This window comes from Salmo trutta, chromosome 33 (assembly GCF_901001165.1).
Source record: "Salmo trutta chromosome 33, fSalTru1.1, whole genome shotgun sequence".
NCBI classification, from domain to species: domain Eukaryota; kingdom Metazoa; phylum Chordata; class Actinopteri; order Salmoniformes; family Salmonidae; genus Salmo; species Salmo trutta.
This window is the reverse complement of record NC_042989.1, coordinates 40,577,159-40,595,055: the sequence shown is the minus strand read 5'-3', so window position 1 is coordinate 40,595,055 and position 17,897 is coordinate 40,577,159. Positions and strand designations below refer to the sequence as shown.

Below are 17,897 nucleotides of genomic sequence, written 5' to 3'. Positions count from 1 at the left end.
GATGACATACATTTAATCACATTAAAATACATGTTTTGATGAATAATGACAAACTCAAGTCACTGTAGAATTTTTTGAAAATTATTATATTCAGAAAAGCATGAAACATTTTTTTTTTTCTCAATGAAAACAGACATCACCTGACGTGGAAAAAAAACAATAACATATTGAAAAAATAAATTGTGTGGATGTGTATTTATGCTTCAGAGATAATGCCAAAAAAAAACAAGTCTCCCACAGTCACGACGGAGTAAGATACTGCTGATGTCAACAGTGCAGAGAGAGATTTACCGGTGATCTCACTGTTTCAATATTACCCCCCCAAAAAAATAATGCACATTGTAAATCCACTTGGGTCCTTAACCTCTCACCTCTAGCATCATTACAGAGAGAAGTCTTGGGGCGATAGTAAGATGTACATGTTGTCAGTAACTAGACAGTTCTAGAACATGGATGGAATGTCCCATGAGGTCCGGTACTGGGACAGACAACTCATATCGTCTGCTCATGCCAGCATCCCAAATGGCACCCTATATAGTGCACTACTTTTTGACTAGGGCCTATAGGGTTCTGGTCAAAAGTAGTGCCCTTTACAGAAAATAGTGTGCCAGGGCCCTGGTTAAAAGTAGTGCACTATATAGGGAATAGGGTGCCATTTGTGACTATTCATTTGCCTTTCCTAATGCCATTCCATGATAATTGACTGTCAAGGCCCTTCAGAAACAGGATGATGGGTTGTTATGGTCTGTTTGGTCTGTAAACTAGGACGTAGGTCCATTTCCACACACCTTCCATCAGACACAAACAACTTCCTTATCATTGTTCAGTCAGATAGGGTTGTACCTGTCCCGTTATGTCCTTTCTGTGTGCCTTGCCAATGTGAGAATGGACATCATGACGAAGGCCAAGAGGCTCACATATAAGCAAGAATTAACAAAAGGTGATACTGGCAAGAGCAATGTGCATTTTTTTTTTCTTCTCCTTATTATTTTTCTTTTGAAGAATGGACATTATCAGAAATATATACAGGAGTGGCCATCGGTCATCACTGTAGCCTGGCCCGTTTCTCCGGAGGTGGTTTGCTGCTGGGGGGAGCTGGAGCAGAGGTCTTGGTAGCTGGCTCTCTCTCTTCCTGCTTCACCAGCTCTACTGGGGGTTCAGACTCCTTCTTCACCTCCACTACAACAGAATCAATACAGTAGATTAGACAGGCAACCTGAAAACAGGACACAAGGTGACAAAACAAAACAAAAGAACAAAAGAAAAGATGACAAAATGTCCAGATTTGGAAACATGACCTTTTCCAACAGTAATGTTCATCAACATTTAGTTGTTGTTAAATGTCTAAAACCTATTGTAAAATAATAGCAAATGGTTCTGCAATATTAGCTGTACACTCTTACCTGGAATGGGCTTCTCACCAGGCTTAGGCTAAAATTGTTGCAAAAGAAAAAAATAAATTACAGCAGAATATAGAGGACCAAATGTGAACCTCAATAATACAATGTTACAATTGAATGAATCGGTATAATGTATATTGGCTGAGATGTTAGCAACATGATCCATAATTATGACTAACTGATTGGTGGTGTGTCATACCTGATAAAACGTTGGAGGAAACTTGGACCTCAAATCGAGGAGAAGTGTGTCGACACGCTGTCTCTGGAACAGGGAACTGGGTTCCTCTTTCTTCTTCGACTTTGGCTTGGCTTTGGCATCTATAGACATCAAATCAAAAAAATCACATTTTATTGGTCGCATACACATATTTAGCAGATGTTATTGTGGGTGTAGTGAAACTGCTCCAACAGTGCAGTAATATCTAACAATTCACAACAATACACACAAATCTACAGTAAAAGAATAGAATTAAGAAATATATAAATATTAGAACGATGCAATGTCGGAGTCCGGAGTATAAATATATACATGTGATGGGGTGTATAGACATTATGTGGATAGAATATTTAGTATACATAGGATAGAATAGTATATATATACAGCTATAGTTTATTAGGATGGAATTGACTAGACTAGGAAAGTTGCTTAGGAGCTAGAATCAGAACTGCCATGTCTTGTCAAACGCCATCTTGTTGCAGACGGAAAATACCACTGATGAGGAGAATGGTTGAAATACATGAGATGCAGTACATGTATTATCAATGTCATTAGAAAGCAATGATTTACTTCATACCTGCCTTAAGGCCAGGTTTATTGAAACATGCTTAATAGGCATCACACATTAAAAAGTATTATTTATTGTTCGGAATGAAAACCAATGTACCAATAAACTCCCCTGCAAAACAACAACAAAAACTAATACAACCACAACCCAGGGTTAGAGTTAAACAAATTCCAATTCCACATTTTCCCTCATTGAAAATAATTAGAATTTCAGTGTACTTCCTGAATGGACTTGAATTGACATGGAATTGACACCAACACTGGCTAACATACCTCTCTCCTCCTGGTGTTTGAAGTGACACCAACACTGGCTAACATACCTCTCTCCTCCTGGTGTTTGAAGTGACACCAACACTGGCTAACATACCTCTCTCCTCCTGGTGTTTGAAGTGACACCAACACTGGCTAACATACCTTTCTCCTCCTGGTCTTGACATGGAATTGACACCAACACTGGCTAACATACCTCTCTCCTCCTGGTCTTTGAAGTGACACCAACACTGGCTAACATACCTCTCTCCTCCTGGTCTTGACATGGAATTGACACCAACACTGGCTAACATACCTCTCTCCTCCTGGTCTTTGAAGTGACACCAACACTGGCTAACATACCTCTCTCCTCCTGGTCTTGAATTGACACCAACACTGGCTAACATACCTCTCTCCTCCTGGTCTTGACATGGAATTGACACCAACATTTGCTAACATACCTCTCTCCTCCTGGTCTTGAATTGACACCAACACTGGCTAACATACCTCTCTCCTCCTGGTCTTGACATGGAATTGACACCAACACTGGCTAACATACCTCTCTCCTCCTGGTCTTTGAAGTGCCACCAACACTGGCTAACATACCTCTCTCCTCCTGGTCTTTGAAGTGCCACCAGTATCCTTTAGATGGGTGATAGCGACAGTACGACATGGCCTCATCGAAGGCAGACTGGACACCATGGACAGCAGACAGCTGTGGGGAGACGGGGGGGGGTAAAATAACAGCAGTCAATACATGACGACAGAACCCCAATCAACTCACATGTCAACCAGGGTGGAGATCAATTCCATTTCAATTCCAGTCAATTCAGGAAGTATACTGCAATTCCAATTCTCTTCAATGCTTTTTTAAAATTTGATTTACTTTCTGAATTGACTGGAATTGAAATGGAATTGACCCCGACATAAACCAAGATAATTCCACACTTTTCTAAAAACCCAAAGTAATAACATAGTAATAACAGTCATAACAACATAGTCATAACACTATAGCATAGTAATGACAATGCCAGGGGGTTAACTCTCTCTTACCACTCTGGATCCAATAACTGTTCCCAGATCAGGAGCCTGATACACCACCCCAGCTATGATGTAGTAGTCAGACAAAGGGATGACTGGGGAAAGAAGCACACAATACACAGAATACAGGATATAGAATTAGAGCCTGGAATAAAGGACATGGGAAGATGAGCACACAATGTACAGTTGAAGTCAGAAGTTTACATTCACCTTAGCCAAATACATTTAAACTCAGTTTTTCACAATTCCTGACATTTAATCATTGTAAACATTCCCTGTCTTAGGTCAGCTAGGATCACCACTTTATTTTAAGAATGTGAAATGTCAGAATAATAGTAGGGAGAATTATTTATTTCAGCTTTGATTTCTTTCATCACATTCCCAGTGGGTCAGAAGTTTACATACACTCAATTAGTATTTGGTAGAACTGCCTTTAAATTGTTTATCTTGGATCAAACGTTTCGGGTAGCCTTCCACAAGCTTCCCATAATGAGTTGGGTGAATTTTGTGATGGCCACTCCTATACCTTGATTTTGTTGTCCTTAAGCCATTTTGCCACAACTTTGGAAGTATGCTTGGGGTCATTGTCCATTTGGAAGACCCATTTGCGACCAAGCTTTAACTTCCTGACTGATGCCTTGAGATGTTGCTTCAATATATCCACATAATTTTCCACCTCATGATGCCGTCTATTTTGTGAAGTGCACCAGTCCCTCCTGCAGCAAAGCACCCCCACAACATGATGCTGCCACCCCCGTGCTTCACGGTTGGCATGGTGTTCTTCGGCTTGCAAGCCTCCCCCTTTTTCCTCCTAACATAACGATGGTCATTATGGCCAAACAGTTCTATTTTTGTTTCATCAGACCAGAGGACATTTCTTCAACAAGTATGATCTTTGTCCCCATGTGCAGTTGCAAACCGTAGTCTGGCTTTTTTATGGCGGTTTTGGAGCAGTGGCTTCTTCCCTGCTGAGCGGCCTTTCAGGTTTTGTCGATATACGACTCGTTTTACAGTGGATATAGATACATTTGTACCTGTTTCCTCCAGCATCTTCACAAGGTCCTTTGCTGCTGTTCTGGGTTTGATTTGCACTTTTCGCACCAAAGTACGTTCATCTCTAGGAGACAGAACGCGTCTCCTTCCTGAGCGGTGTGACGGCTGCGTGGTCCCATGGTGTTTATACTTGCGTACTATTGTTTGTACAGATGAACGTGGTACCTTCAGGCGTTTGGAAATTGCTCCCAAGGATGAACCAGACTTGTGGAGGTCTACAATTTTATTTCTGAGGTCTTGGCTGATTTCTTTTGATTTTTCCCATGATGTCAAGCAAAGAGGCACTGAGTTTGAAGGTAGGCCTTGAAATACATACACAGGTACACCTCCAATTGACTCAAATGATGTCAATTAGCCTATCAGAAGCTTCTAAAGCCATGACATAATTTTCTGTAATTTTCCATGCTGTTTAAAGGCACAGTCAGCTTAGTGTATGTAAACTTCTGACCCACTGGAATTGTGATACAGTGAATTATAAGTGAAATAATCTGTCTGTAAACAATTGGTGGAAAAATTACTTGTGTCATGCACAAAGTAGATGTCCTAACCGACTTGCCAAAACTATAGTTGTTAACTTCTTCGTGACAGGGGGCAGTATTCAGAAATTCAGATGAATAACATGCCCAAATTAAACTGCCTGCTACTCGGGCCCAGAAGCTAGGATATGCATATTATTAGTAGATTTGGATAGAAAACACTCTGAAGTTTCTAAAACTGTTTGAATGATGTCTGTGAGTATAACAGAACTCATATGGCAGACAAAAACCTGAGAAAAAATCCAACCAGGAAGTGACTTGTAGTTTTTCTATCTAATCCCTATTCAAACTACAGTGTCTGTGGGGTCATTTTGCACTTCCTAAGGCTTCCACTAGATGTCAACAGTCTTTAGAACCTTGTTTTATGCTTCTACTGTTACTGGGCAGAGAATAAGAGCTGTCTCAAGCCTGGGACCAACGAGTTGTTTACTGCGCACCCTTCCTTCTTTTCCCTCTGTAATGAATAGGCTATTGTCCGGTTGGAATATTATCGAGGATTTATGTTAAAAAGACTCTAAGGATCGATTGTAAACATCGTTTGACATGATTCTACGAATGGTATTGGAACAATTTGACTTTTCGTCTCTGTTTTTGGGTAAGTCTGTAGTGTGTGTTTGTGTGTGTTGGAAGTCTGTGGTGTGTGTTCTCTGTGGATCACCCTGAGTAGGAGACTGTCTCTGCTGTTTCCTGATGATGTAGAGGATGGGCTCCTGGGCATGAAGGAGAATGTACTCCACTCCAACCATCTGACTGAAATAGACACATAATTGAATGTCAGTTAGGCTAGTAATTATATTATTACACTCACAGAAAATGATCCATGGGCTGGACGGACGGTTTTGCTGACACAGGTTACACCTGGTCCTGGATTAAAAAGCATTTTCATTGGACACTGTCAATGGGACTAATCGGTTTAATCTGTGTCAGGGGCAGTGTTAGTGTAATAGATGCAACGAGTAATATGTTGGCCTAATAAATCACTATTTTAAAGTAACAACCCCTGGTAGCCTACTGATTAGAGCGTTGGGCCAGTAACCGGAAGGTTGCTGGATCGAATCCCCGAGCTGACAAGGTAAAAATCTGTCGTTCTGCCCCTGAGCAAGGCAATTAAAACACTGTTCTCCAGGCGCCGAAGACGTGGATGTCGATTAAGGCATCCCCCCCCGCACCTCTTTGATTCAGAGGGGTTGGGTTAAATGCGTTAGACACTTTCCAGTTGGACAACTGACTAGGTATCCCCTTTTACACTGGAAACCAGCTCATAGCCAGTGTGTCAGCCATATTCAAAGCCAATAACGAAATAAACCCTTTACTTGAGATGTTCCAGAGTGAGCCGCTGCATCTTTACCACCTCGTTGTTACAGGTGCGGTCGTAGAACGGATTACTCCTCTCGGAGAAATAATCCAGCACGTTGCCAGGGTTGAGGATGGGCACCCAGCCACTATCAACCCACGATATCCCCAGGAGATTGTTGTCTAGAAGGAGCAGCAGGTAACGAATGGAGTTACTACACGTTTTATTACAAGAATAAGGGTAAACATGTAGGTATAACGTGCACATTTGTTGTTGATGAAAACCTGTCGATTAGTTTGGTAAACAGATCGTTAGCTGTCTTGCTAAGCTAACGAGTCAGTTAAACCTAGCTAGCTTTGTGCTGTCAAGCAAATTATGTTCCTGAAAGCTATTTATTTTAATTCTCAGAAATCGTAAGAGAGAGTATACATTAGTGTTCATGAGTATTTCTTCGATTTTCAATCGGACACAGAATACATGACTTTTCAATTAATGAAAGAAACACTTCGCTACCTCTCAAATCCACCGACGCCATCGTGTAAACAAATGTCGCACAGAAGCATCTGTCGCTGGTGGATGACGTATCAGGTCTAATGCTGCGTTCAAAACAACTGGGAACTCGGGGGAAAAAACGAGCTCCGACTGGGGGAAAAATGGTTTTGAACTGTAATCCAACTCGGGAACTCGGTCCTCTTGAACTCCGACTTGAAGATCACCTCGTATTTTTCCGAGTTCCCAGTTGTTTTGAACACAGCATAAATACAGCTTTTTGTCTAATTGATATCAAAAGTTGCTTTAATTTTATCTAACCGTAACGCTTTTCCTAACCTTAACCTAATTCTCCCAATCTGCTATGTTATTTATCCTAACCTGCTGCGTAAGTTCTCCTAAACCTGCTACGAAAAGGACAGTTTCTAGACAAAACCACGAGGCCCCGTCAGAATATGCGTTTCCTCCATTTCTTGAGGACGTAGGGAGTGTAAAACTAAGATTGTACGTATGGTTGGAAAGGTCAATCCAAGGTTATCACATCTCTTTACACTTCTTTGCAATTATTTACAATTCAGTAGTCTAATTGTTTCAGGATATATTAGCCACGTGAGAGACAGACAGACACACCGAGAGAGTTAATGATTTCAGCAGTCAGTCTATTTTAATCAAAGATTAACCACTAGTCTTGTTTTTACTGCCAGTTTGTGGGGAAACTCACCAGCCGAAGCCAATATGCCCCCCCCCCCCCCCCCCCCTTATCCAGATGGTGAGCTGACAGCTGACATAGACAGATGCAAAATGCTCAATTAGTTAGACCACTGGAAGAAAGATCAAATAGACCTTATTATGAAGGATTTATTGGAATAATATAATTAAACGAGCAAGAGAGAACCTAATGAAAGGGATTGGGAATTAATTGCCAGGTCTACAACCTACAATAATGTCCTTGCTATTAACTTTATTGATATGCTGCTATCTGAGTAAGATGATGGGATATTGGGAAAGCCCTGGAATGTTAGGGTGTGGCAGTGAGTGTGGCAGGCCTAGCCTATAATTAAGATTTTGTCCCAAATGACACCCTAGTCCTTATATAGTGCACTACGTTTGACCAGAGCCTATAGGGCCCTGGTCAAAAGTAGTGCACTAAATAGGGAATAGGGTACCAAACATGGGCAGTGTCAGAGCTGGGATACCCTGTGCTGGCTGTACGTACCTCAGTGGGGTGCAAGTCAAGACAGCTTTAACTCGGTTGGAACTTCTAGACACACCCAAACAACTGCACTTCAGTGGTCAGTGTCTATATGGGATAGTTATTTGCAGTCTGGGTGTGGTGCTGAATTGTAGACCTGTAGACTAAACCACTGTCTGGGGGCTGAATAGTAGACCTGTAGACTAAATAACTGTCTGGGGGCTGAATAGTAGACCTGTAGACTAAATAACTGTCTGGGGGCTGAAGCTGAATAGTAGACCTGTAGACTAAATAACTGTCTGGGGGCTGAATAGTAGACCTGTAGACTAAATAACTGTCTGGGGGCTGAATAGTAGACCTGTAGACTAAATAACCTTCTGGATGGTTTTTTTTTTTCACCTTTATTTAACCAGGTAGGCAAGTTGAGAACAAGTTCTCATTTACAATTGCGACCTGGCCAAGATAAAGCAAAGCAGTTCGACAACATACAAAAACACAGAGTTACACATGGAGTAAAACAACATACAATCAATGATGCAGTAGAAAAAAATAAGACTATATACAATGTGAGCAAATGATGTGAGATAAGGGAGGTAAAGGCAAAAAAATGCCATGGTGGCAAAGTAAATAAAGTATGGCAAGAAAAACACTGGAATGGTAGAATTGTAGTTTGAAGAAAGTTAAAAGTTAAAATATAAATAATATGGTGCAAAGGAGCAAAATAAATAAAATAAATAAATACAGTAGGGGAAAAGGTAGTAGTTTGGGCTAAATTAAAGATGGGCTATGTACAGGTGCAGAGATCTGTGAGCTGCTCTGACAGCTGGTGCTTAAAGCTAGTGAGGGAGATAAAGTGTTTCCAGTTTTAGAGATTTTTGTAGTTCGTTCCAGTCATAGGCAGCTGAGAACTGGAAGGAGAGACGACCAAAGGAGGAGTTGGCTTTAGGGGTGACCAGAGAGATATACCTGCTGGAGCGCGTGCTACAGGTGGGTGCTGCTATGGTGACCAGTGAGCGGAGATAAGGGGGGACTTTACCTAGCAGGGTCTTGTAGATGACCTGGAGCCAATGTGTTTGGCGACGATTATGAAGTGAAGGCCAGCCAACGAGAGCATACAGGTCGCAGTGGTGGGTTGTATATGGGGCTTTGGTGACAAAACGGATGGCACTGTGATAGACTGCATCCAGCTTGTTGAGTAGGGTATTGGAGGCTATTTTGTAAATGACATCGCCGAAGTCGAGGATTGGTAGGATGGTCAGTTTTACGAGGGTATGTTTGGCAGCATGAGTGAAGGATGCTTTGTTGCGAAATAGGAAGCCAATTCTAGATTTCACTTTGGATTGGAGATGATTGATGTGAGTCTGGAAGGAGAGTTTACAGTCTAACCAGACACCTAGGTATTTGTAGTTGTCCACAAATTCTAAGGGGGCTGAATAGTAGACCTGTAGACTAAATAACTGTCTGGGGGCTGAATAATAGACCTACTAACTAAATAACTGTCTGAGGGCTGAATAGTAGACCTGTAGACTACATAACTGTCTGGGGGCTGAATAATAGACCTACTGACTAAATAACTGTCTGGGGGCTGAATAGTAGACCTACTGACTAAAGAACTGTCTGGGGGCTGAATAGTAGACCTGTAGACTAAATAACTGTCTGGGGGCTGAATAGTAGACCTGTAGACTAAATAACTGTCTGGGGGCTGAAGCTGAATAGTAGACCTGTAGACTAAATAACTGTCTGGGGGCTGAATAGTAGACCTGTAGACTAAATAACTGTCTGGGGGCTGAATAGTAGACCTGTAGACTAAATAACTGTCTGTGTGCTGAAGCTGAATAGTAGACCTGTAGACTAAATAACTGTCTGGGGGCTGAAGAGTAGACCTACTGACTAAATAACTGTCTGGGGGCTGAAGCTGAATAGTAGACCTGTAGACTAAATAACTGTCTGGGGGCTGAAGCTGAATAGTAGACCTGTAGACTAAATAACTGTCTGGGGGCTGAAGCTGAATAGTAGACCTGTAGACTAAATAACTGTCTGGGGGCTGAATAGTAGACCTGTAGACTAAATAACTGTCTGGGGGCTGAATAGTAGACCTGTAGACTAAATAACTGTCTGGGGGCTGAATAGTAGACCTGTAGACTAAATAACCTTCTGGATGTGGTGCTTGGTTCTAGGCCTTCTCCTCTTCTCTCTATACACTAAGCCACTCAGCTCCGTCATATCCTCACATGGTCTCTCCTGTCTTTGCTATGAGGTTGACACTCAACTACTTTTCTCCTTCCACCAGCCAGGTGGGCGACACCCATCTCTGCGTGTCTGGCAGATATCTCAGCTTGGATGTCGGCCCACCACCTCAAGCTCAACCTCGACAAGACGGTGCTGCTCTTCTTCCGGGGAAGGCCTGCCCGCTCAAAGTCCTTTTGTCACCCTGCTCCTCCACACACTCCCCCGGCTTCCTGTCGAAGATCACATCCACTACAAGACCATGGTGCTTACCTAATGAACAGCAAGAGGAACTGCCCCTCCTTACCGAAAGCACCTGAAACCCTACCTCTTCATAGAGTATCTTAAATAATCCCCCTCCTCACCTCGACCCCCCCCCCCAAAAAAAAACACTTGCACTTGAATTAACCCCCCCCCCTTGTTGAAAACTACTTTATTGAGGAAAAGTGTACTTGCTATGCCTTTGATATGTGGTTGTCCCAACTAGCTATCTTAAAATGAATGTACTAACTGTAAATCCCTCTGGTTAATATTGTCTGCTAAATGTGTAAATCGTCAATGTAAAATGAGATAGGCTACAGAGAGGGGTATGCAGACATAATCTCTCAGGCTGTCACCTACTGGTGGGACGAGTTCAGGCATCATCTCTTGGGCCCTTTATCGCTCAGGCCCCCCTGGCAGTATAGATATATGGGCCTGAGAGATAATGTCTATTGCAGGGGTTCCCAATTGCATTCAACCTTGGGATGATTTTTCCTTGGGCAGATGGTCGGGGGACCGGACCATAGTTATAAATAATGTATACATTGCAAATTGACTGCAATAATCCCATACAGATAAAGTATTTGACAAAAACAGAATAATTTCAAACCTTTCTTACAGTGAGATACGATCACATATGCCTATCTATTTATTCGTGACAATAGGTCTACTTGGGAATAGATTTCCTAAATTAAAATCACTTTGAGACGATTTCCTGGTGATTTTACAGTATTTTATGTCCAACAACGAAATTTATTTATTTTTGTATTCATTTTTGCTCAGAAAATAAAACCCTCGGGCCGCCTGCTGGGGAACCATGCTCTATTCAGGCTACAGGCTCTGAACACGAGCGGATCTGGGTAGGGTGGGGGGGGGGGGGGAAATGTATGAAATGTGGAGTATGAAATCATTTTTACATAACACATTTTTGCTATTATTATTATTTATTTTTTTACATCCTTTATTAGACAGTGGCAACGCGGAACACTAATGATTATGAACATGGTCTTTTGCCTGCTAATGCCTGCAATGCAGTGAAGAAAACGATATGACAACAATAACTTCTAATGTATCTGGCCCCTTCTTACAGCACAACTGGCCCCAGCTTGGCCCCCCTCCCAGTTGAAATGGTCTAGAACCGCCACTGGCTCTGAAGCGAGATGTTCCCGCATCAGCCTGTCGAAAGAAACTCATGCAGAGATTCTATCATTCTGATTATATGAAGAGAGAGGGTCGGATGCACCCACGATCGAATCCACTGTCACCGAAGATATAGCGGGCGAGCGAGGGTCCAGGCGTGCGTGCACCAGTCTTGCCTAGCGCAAGGCTACGTTGCGACACAAGAAAATAGCTGGGGGGGGGATGCACGAAGACAGCACGAATACAGCACGAATACAGCGGGCGCATGACGCGGGACTGAATCGATATATTTCCCCGTGAAAAACCAGTCATACATTGGGTCGGATATCATTTGAGTGTAAAGGGTGTCGAATAGCCAAGATAATTTATTATCGAGAAGATGAGCGTAAACCAGACTGAGTATGATGGTATTTGTAGAGTGGATGGTGGAACGGTGACGGGCGGCCTCAACGTCAGTGGTGCCCCGAAGCTGCAACAGTATGCTCAGCCTCCCGCTAATAGACCAAGGGATGCCCGGCACCAGCAACACAGCGGCCGGCAGCACCAGCACGGCGGTGTACCTGTCAAACCGCCTTATTCCGAACGGTCCGAACCCGCGGACGTTGTAAAGCGCGCCATCGATTTCAAGACTCAAGGCACACAGTGTTATAAGGATAAGAAGTATCGGGAGGCGATTGGCAAGTACCACCGTGCTTTATTAGAGATGAAGGGGTTGTGCCGGGTGCTGGGAGACCCTGATGCCAGCTCTAAGTCTCCTTCCTCTGTGCTGCCTACTATAACCAAGACAGACAGCCTGACAGACGAGCAGAAAGGTGCCATGGAGAACGCTGAGCTGGAATGTTACAACAGTCTGGCAGGTACATGATGATCATTACATCATTTTTCTGTTATGAAAAGAAACAGGGCACATATTATAGGCTGCAGACTTGATGGTTTATTAATGCTTTACATCACCATAACCACCACCATCATCACCACCATCCTCATCACCACCATCCTCATCACCACCATCATCACCACCACCATCATCACCACCACCACCACCATCATCACCACCATCCTCATCACCACCATCATCACCACCACCATCATCACCACCACCACCACCATCATCACCACCATCCTCATCACCACCACCATCATCACCACCATCCTCATCACCACCACTACCATCATCACCACCACCACCACCACCATCATCATCACCACCACCACCACCATCATCATCACCACCATCCTCATCACCACCACTACCATCATCACCACCACCACCACCATCATCATCACCATCATCACCACCACCACCACCATCATCCCCACCATCATCACCACCACCACCATCATCATCACCACCATCCTCATCACCACCACTACCATCATCACCACCACCACCATCATCATCATCACCATCATCACCACCACCACCACCACCACCATCATCATCACCACTACCATCATCACCACTACCATCATCACCACCACCACCATCATCACCACCACCATCATCACCACCACCACCATCATCATCACCATCATCACCACCACCACCACCATCATCATCATCATCATCACCATCATCACCACCACCACCACCACCACCACCATCATCACCACCATCACCACCACCATCCTCATCACCACCACCACCATTATCACCACCACCACCACCACCATCATCACCACCATCACCACCACCATCCTCATCACCACCACCACCATCATCACCACCACCACCACCACCATCATCACCACCACCATCACCATCACCACACCACCACCACCACCATCACCACCACCACCACCATCACCACCACCATCACCACCACCACCACCACCATCACCACCACCACCACCACCACCACCTGTTTAGAATTGTATTAAGCCTGCTGTCAAGCTTAGGCATGAAGATTTACATTTACATTCATACTGTCTGTAGCCATTTAGACTGAATTCCTGTTTGACCGAATTCAAATGAACTGTCTCAATTCTTGTTTTGATAATACCCGTCTTTCTGTCCTCCCAGCGTGCCTGTTGCACATGGAGCTGGTTAACTATGAGCGTGTGAAGGACTATTGTCTGAAGGTGCTGCGTAAGGAAGGGGACCACTTCAAGGCTCTGTATCGCTCTGGGGTGGCCTACTATCACCTAGGAGACTTCCACAAGGCTCTACACTACCTCAAGGAGTCCCACAAACAGCAGCCAGCAGGTGAGGATTAGGCCTTTTCTCAATTCCACCTCTGACTACTCGCTGCCCGTCCTCCGTTACATTTGAGCTTTTTCAAAAAGAGGCGAGGAGAGGATTTTGAGGAATTAAACAAATCCAATTGAGATTCTACCTATGCACATTTCATATATCATTCAATTTGATCAATCCCACTCAATTCTGAAACAAGTCCTGTGTTGGAATTTGAAAAAGCTTCTTTGTTTACAGAGGTATATTTGAGACAGGTATATACTTTTGAAGTAATCAAGAATTATAATGGAATAATAGTGTAATATATAGATATAATCTACACTGAACAAAAATATAAACGCAACATGCAACAATTTCATAGATTTTACTGACTTACAGTTCATATAAGGAAAGCAGTCAATTAAAATAAATAAATTATGCCCTAATCTATGGATTTCACATGACTGGGAATACAGATATGCATCTGTTGGTCACAGATACCGTAGAAAAAAGGTAGGGGCGTAGATCAGAAAACCAGTCAGTATCTGGTGTGACCACCATTTGCCTCATGCAGCGCGACACATCTCCTTCACATAGAGTTGATCAGGCTGTTGATTGTGGCCTGTGGAATGTTGTCTCACTCCTCTTCAATGACTGTGTGAAGTTACTGGATATTGGCGGAAACTGTAACGCTCTGTCGTAAACGTCAATCCAGAGCATCCCAAACATGCTCAGTAGGTGACATGTCTGGTGAGTATGCAGGCCATCAAAAAACTGGCAAATTTTCAGCTTCTAGGAATTGTGTACGGATCCTTGAGACATGGGGCCGTGCATTATCATGCTGAAACATGAGGTGATGGCTGTGGATCAATGGCACGACAATGGGCCTCAGGATCTCGTCACGGTATCTCTGTTCATTCAAATTGCCATTGATAAAATGCAATTGTGTTCGTTGTCTGTAGCTTATGCCTGCCCATACCATAACCCCACCACCTTCATGGGGCACTCTGTTCACAACGTTGACATCAGCAAACCACTCGCCCACTGGACGGTTTGCCATCTGCCTGGTACAGTTGAAACCAGGATTCATCTGTGAAGAGCACACTTCTCCAGCGTGCCAGTGGTCATCGAAGTTGCCCATTGAAGTCAGTTACGACGCCTGCCCATACCATAACCGTACCGCCAAAATGGGGCACTCTGTTCACAACATTGACATCAGCAAACCGCTTGCCCACACTACACCATACACGCTGTCTGCCATCTGCCTGGTACAGTTGATTCATCCATGAAGAACACACTTCTCCAGCATGCCAGTGGCCATCGAAGGTGAACATTTGCCCATTGAAGTCGGTTATGACGCGGAACTTCAGTCAGGTCAAGACCCTGGTGAGGACAACGAGCACACAGATGAGCTTCCCTGTGACGGGTTCTGACAGTTTGTGCAACATTTCCTCGGTTGTGCAAACCCATCAGCTGTCCAGGTGTCTGGTCTCAGACGATCCCGCAGGTGAAGAAACCGGATGTGGAGGTCCAGGGCTGGCGTGGTTACACGTGGTCTGCGGGTTGTGAGGCCGGTTGGACGTACTGTCAGATTCTCAAAAAATTACATTGAAGGCGGCTTATGGTAGAGAAATTAACATTAAATTCTCTGGTAACAACTCTGGGGGACATTCCTGCAGTCATCATGCCAATTGCACGCTCCCTCAAAACTTGAGACATCTCTGGCATTGTGTTGTGTGACAAAACTGCATAAAACTGTGTAATGATCATGTTGTTTAATCAGTTTCTTGATATGCCACACCTGTCAGGTGGTGGTTGGGTTATCTTGGCAAAGGAGAAATGCCTACTGACAGGGATGTAAACAAATTTGTGCACAAAATGTGAGAGAAATGAGCTTTTTGTGGGTATGGAACATTTTTTATTACATATTTTATTTCAGCTCATGAAACATGGGACCAATACTTTACATGTTGCGTTTGTATTTGTGCATGGTGTCATGACTCTCCTGGTTCGAGGATCCAAGGTCTCAGATCAGCTTTGGCAAATGGCTTACAGATAGCCAGACCCCTTTCTCCATTGTGTAACAAGCCGTCATATCTTGGCAGTCCACTAGGGACTTTTGTCTCACGTATGTGTGTATGTGTATTCTGTGTTATTAGTTAGTAAATAAATAATTAAATACATTTTGTGTGGAACTGAATAATCAGAAAAGGCTGGGAGTTCTTGCGGATTCAAGAAGTCTGCGACGTTCAGAATGAGACTGATATGATGTTAAAATTAATAAATGACTGTTATCAATATATAACTCATATATCTTTAGAGTTTAATTCGGGAAACTCGTTAAACCACTTCTTCCGTGGTGCCCCAAATTCCTAATGAGTTAATTGTTACATGATTAGTTAGTAGTTAGTTGATTAGATAAATAACAGTCGTCACATTAATTCAAGTAATGTCACGACAATTAAATTAATTCGACAGTGACCCCAACGTTTACCTGGATGTCAGCAAATTCCAATTGGATGGAAATCGTATGTTTCCCGCTTGAACAGAAGATAATAAATAACGTTTTTTTGTTGTTGATAAAGCAGCCTTTTTCTGTCTTTGTATTCCAGACACCAACGTTCTCCGTTACATCCAGCTGACTGAGATGAAGATCCGTCGTTCTGCCCAGAAGGAGAAGAAAGAGACCACATAAACAACCAACCAACTCTGTTTTTAATAACTAACTCACTTCTCACTTCACGTAAAATGTGTACTTTCTTCATGTGCCAGCCAGACCTAGTACACCACGAGTCTTGTGCCGGGATTCAATCCCGAAACCGCGCTTGACATTTATTGGTAATTTCCAATTGAGCCGATATCTGCAGTGCTTTCCTTGAATACAATATCTGTAAATGCGGTAACATTACCTTTTAAAAGCTGCATTGTACAAGCGTGCTTGTATTGAATCCCGGCCTTGGTGTTTTAAAGGATATTTACAGATATGCACAGCCACTTTTATTCATCTTCTTATTCTTCCTGCCAATTACTCCGTAAATTACTTCAATCGCTCTGGATAAGAGCGTCTGCTAAATGACTAAAATGTAATGTAAAATGATGTGATTCATACCAATGGGTGTATTTTACAGTTTATACAACTGAAACGGTGCAGCTGCCGTTTGGTGATGGTCAATATCTCCAAAGTTTGCCTAAATATCTCCAAAGTTTATGTCTGTGACTAAGTTGGTCAACATGGAGTCAGATGGATAATGCACAGCACTGCCAGTCAAAACATTGCACAAAGTGTAAATAAGGCCAACAACACTTCTGATGGTGACATAGTAACAGAAAACACTGAATGAAGCATTTGGCTGTAAGTGACTCTACTGCGACTGGATAAATTAGGCTACCACCTGCCCTCCCTCCTTCACACAAGATGTGTTTCTAACACCTGGGGCCCCGTTTATACCCGGTTCTACCATGTGTTCTTTGTCCAGATCTTGTCCACATTCCGATGTTGCCCACATTTTTAGACAGGTGTAGACAATTAAAAGCCCATTGTTATTGTGATTAGATCTTCTCCGGAGGTAGCCCAGAGAGCTACTGTCTGGTCGTGTTAGTGTGATTAGATCTTCTCCGGAGGTAGCCCGGATCGTGTCTACACTTGATACTTACATGCGACTTCTGCTATCAGAATACGAAGCTCTCATTGAAAAGACGGGTCTAGACGCACAAAAGTCGCTTTGTGGTCTGATTGTGTTCAGATCTGGTTGACCACTTCAGGATTGTGTTCAGATCTGTCTGACCACTTCAGGATTGTGTTCAGATCTGGTTGACTACTTTAGGATTGTGTTCAGATCTGTCTGACCACTTCAGGATTGTGTTCAGATCTGTCTGACCACTTCAGGATTGTGTTCAGATCTGTCTGACCACTTCAGGATTGTGTTTGGATTTCTCCTCAGTCTGGACGTTAACAGAAACACATACAGTAGTTGATGTCATCAGCACTCCTCCCACAAGTCTCCAGAAAACGTGTTTTGGGAACGAGAGGTTTTCCTTTTTATTATAAAGTCGGAGGAA

General features: G+C 43.2%; 2 protein-coding genes across 2 annotated transcripts; one reads left to right on the top strand and one right to left on the bottom strand.

Annotated features, from left to right (window-relative positions):
* Nucleotides 1-63: 63 nt before the first annotated feature.
* med6 (mediator complex subunit 6) lies at nt 64-6,975 on the bottom strand. Its single transcript, XM_029730958.1, has 8 exons — nt 6,871-6,975; nt 6,377-6,539; nt 5,722-5,813; nt 3,487-3,569; nt 3,040-3,148; nt 1,600-1,718; nt 1,404-1,431; nt 64-1,179 (listed from the first exon to the last, which is right to left on the bottom strand). The coding sequence occupies exons 1-8, from the start codon at nt 6,890-6,892 to the stop codon at nt 1,046-1,048; spliced, it is 750 nt and encodes a 249-aa protein (XP_029586818.1). The 5' UTR covers nt 6,893-6,975; the 3' UTR covers nt 64-1,045.
* A 4,549-nt stretch (nt 6,976-11,524) lies between these two features.
* On the top strand, nt 11,525-17,633 carry LOC115173000 (tetratricopeptide repeat protein 9A-like). Its single transcript, XM_029730957.1, has 3 exons — nt 11,525-12,522; nt 13,689-13,871; nt 16,451-17,633. The coding sequence occupies exons 1-3, from the start codon at nt 12,045-12,047 to the stop codon at nt 16,531-16,533; spliced, it is 744 nt and encodes a 247-aa protein (XP_029586817.1). The 5' UTR covers nt 11,525-12,044; the 3' UTR covers nt 16,534-17,633.
* Nucleotides 17,634-17,897: the final 264 nt, after the last annotated feature.

Coding starts and splice junctions, on each gene's coding strand:
- med6 (XM_029730958.1), bottom strand. CDS start 6,892: ATGGCGTCGGTGGATTTGAGAG. Junction 3,570..5,721: donor GAGACAGTCTCCTACTCAGG/GTGATCCACAGA, acceptor TTCTTTCCCCAG/TCATCCCTTTGTCTGACTAC. Junction 1,719..3,039: donor CAAAGACCAGGAGGAGAGAG/GTATGTTAGCCA, acceptor TGATGTCTATAG/ATGCCAAAGCCAAGCCAAAG.
- LOC115173000 (XM_029730957.1), top strand. CDS start 12,045: ATGAGCGTAAACCAGACTGAGTATGATGGTATTTGTAGAGTGGATGGT. Junction 12,523..13,688: donor ATGTTACAACAGTCTGGCAG/GTACATGATGAT, acceptor CTGTCCTCCCAG/CGTGCCTGTTGCACATGGAG. Junction 13,872..16,450: donor CCACAAACAGCAGCCAGCAG/GTGAGGATTAGG, acceptor TTTGTATTCCAG/ACACCAACGTTCTCCGTTAC.